The 2,936-nt window shown below is 42.7% G+C and overlaps 1 protein-coding gene across 2 annotated transcripts in view; it reads left to right on the forward strand.

Moving 5' to 3' along the window:
* The window catches only part of ASB2 (ankyrin repeat and SOCS box containing 2), a 23,430-nt gene extending 21,912 nt beyond the window's left edge, over window positions 1–1,518 (forward strand). For both annotated transcript variants that reach the window (XM_010297158.1, XM_010297159.1), the window contains 2 exons: window positions 471–624; window positions 1,382–1,518. In XM_010297158.1, the coding sequence (XP_010295460.1) occupies window positions 471–624; window positions 1,382–1,518 (291 nt within the window). The remainder of the gene's footprint in view (window positions 1–470; window positions 625–1,381) is intronic.
* Window positions 1,519–2,936: the final 1,418 nt, after the last annotated feature.

The raw sequence follows: 2,936 nt of genomic DNA on the forward strand, positions 1-2,936 counted from the left end.
TTTCCCTAAGCCTCCTTTGTGCACAGTTGCCCCACAGAGCCCCTCCCAAGAAGGGAAAAGGGACCCAGCACGCTGGGTCACAGCCCCTGGGGCTGCATGGATCTTTCAGCAGCTCCCTTACTGGCTTGGGGCAAAGCTGTGAGCACTCCTCTGCCCTCTCATTTTTGTGGAAGTAGGACCTTTGGACCCTGTAAACAATTCAGCATCCTTTCCATGCTCCAGATCTAGGACTCCACCAGGGTTTTGTGTCCTGTGGTTGTAAAAAGGGGATTCTGCCCTCAGTTGCAAAAAAAAAAAAAAAAAAAAAAAAAGAGGCTTTAGTTGAAGTTTTCTGAGGGGAAACTTCTAATTACTGTAATAGCTGATAGAAGGATGGGACCACTAATGCAGCCAGGGCTGTTGCTATCATTGCAGTGTCCATGGGTGCATTCATGTCCCACTGACTGTAGTCAATCTGTTTTTCCTTGAAGTTTTGTGAAATGGTGTCTACTCCAGAGATGAGTCGCTGGGCCGGGCCAATCATCGATGTTCTCCTGGATTATGTGGGTAATGTGCAGCTCTGTTCCCGGCTCAAGGAGCATATTGACAGCTATGAGGACTGGGCTGTCATTAAAGAAAAAGCAGGTATGGTCACCCAGGAGAAAATCCAGCACAAATAGTCCAATTATTAGATTCAAAACCTCAGTCACCATCTCCTCTTAGTATTCATCCCTTAAACTTGATAGAATTTTCCTACTGAGACTGAATTATGTTTTGGACCAGATATGAGGCACTAGAAATTGCTGGTGTGTCACTGACTCTGTGATGTTAAATGTACAGCAGCTGTGGATCTGACCCACTGGGAATGAACATTGCCAGTGCAGGAAGACCCATTTGACTGCACCTGGAGTGCAGTCAGATCAGGGCAGGTGGGCACTGTGACCATGTTCACAGCAGCCCAGAAGGCACCAGTGGCTTTTAAAACCTTTAGCAATATCCTGCTCTTCTAAACATCCTTTCCCTCAAGATCCAAACTCTTTCATAGACATTATCAGAATTAGTGTTCTGCCACCAAGCTAAATTTGGTACATAATATATTTATTTTCAGTGGGAAGACTGAGTACTGTGAAGGGGCTTGTTTAAATCCTCCTAGAAAGCCCATTGCTAAATCTGAGATGGGATACAGCACCCCATCCTCCAGTCCCACTTCATTCCCTGTGTCATGCTTCAGAATAGATAAACTGCCACCAACGCCAGACACATCATCCCTCCACTACAGAAAAGCCCCCTTTTTCATTCCTCCTTCTCCCATTTTCCTCTTGCCACTGACCTGGCCAAGCCAAGCTGTCCCTCTCAAGTTTAAACCTGTTCTCTTTATGTTTCTGACCTGCCTGTCTTTCAGAGCCCCCACGACCTCTTTCCCATCTTTGCCGCATCAAGGTACGAAGCCTAGTTGGAAGAAACCGCATTAAACTTCTTGACACCTTGCCTCTCCCGGACAGACTGATTCGATACTTACAGCATGATTACACGCAGTGACCCCAGGCACACCAGACACGCAGCGGCTTCCCAGCACGGCACGCAGCATCATCATCATCGTGCACGGTGGGGAGGAATAGCTGCTGGCTTGGTCAAGCACCCTCCAATAACTAATCTAAGAGAAATATGCTCCTGAAGCATGAGTGAGAAGAAAATGGAGGGGACAGAGAGTTAAACATAGGACTGTTGTTGGGTTTTCCAAGAGAAAACACATGTAATTCACCTCAGAGCTTGGTCTGCAAAGAACAAGAAATGAAAGGCAACGCTGAAAAATGAAGAGTGCTGAAGCAAGTATCAGTGAGGAATTCAGAGGTATCCTGAGGTTGTGGTGGAGCTTAGCATCCTTGCTGTGATCACAATTCAGAAATTGTCAAGAGTCAACATATTTGGGAAAACAATCACATTTCCTTCACTGACTGAGATTTTTATTTTAGTTTCTATTCTATTTTTTGGATTTCTGCTAAGTGTGCTAGTTACTAATTTCTGGTGACTCAACACCATCTTGCTAACACTTCTGCTTTCATTTTTTCAAACTTTCTTATTGAGTACTTGATTTCTGAACCTTCAAAGCTCAGAACTTTTTAATAGACTAAAATCCAGAAATGCTGATTCCTTTAAAATTCAAGGGAAGGTTTATTTAAAAATGATGTAAGAATTGTATTTGCACATAGTAAATATAGTTCACGTTGTATTACATTTGCCATAAGAAGTAGGTGAAATTCTACTTGAGAGAATTTCCTAGACTGGGGATTTGAAAGCAACTCTGAGGCTCTGAGGTCTTTTTTTTTTTTTTTTTTTTTTTTTTTTGGTGTAAATTAGTAGTAGCTGCACTGTAACCAGTAGCTTTACTCTGTCATGAAGCTGGTGTCAGAACAGAATAAAAAGACAAGCGTGAACAGCAAGTGATGTCAAGGAGAGAAGTGAGGTACATAGGGAGGGGCAACACTACTGAACCAACTTTATCTGTTGCTCTACTAGATCTTGTTCCTACAAAACCCAGGCTCTCTTACCTCCTTGGACCTCTGTGGCTATAACAATACTATCACTGGAAGAAAAGAGAGATTCTTTCAAAATTATGAAAGTCAAACTTTGAGATTTATGAAAACAAATACCCAGAATTAGGCTTCCAAATCCTTATTCAGGTGCCTAAACAATGCCAAGTTCCTAGTGCCAGGTGTAGTTCCACTTAAGCCAATGGGACCACATTTGGTGTCAGATATTCCTGAGGCAGAATAAAAGTCTTGGAATTTAGCCCTGAATTTCCTGACTTTGGAAGTTTGAAGTATCTATTAGCTCCCTTTGACATTGATGAAACTTATTATCTCAGCTTCTTTGAAAATTAGGTCACCTATTTACAGCTCAGATCCACAACTGATTTATGGCAGCTTAACAAGTTACCATCTATCAGCTGAAACGCT

The sequence above is a fragment of the Phaethon lepturus genome, unplaced genomic scaffold, assembly GCF_000687285.1.
Source record: "Phaethon lepturus isolate BGI_N335 unplaced genomic scaffold, ASM68728v1 scaffold8811, whole genome shotgun sequence".
NCBI classification, from domain to species: Eukaryota; Metazoa; Chordata; class Aves; order Phaethontiformes; family Phaethontidae; genus Phaethon; species Phaethon lepturus.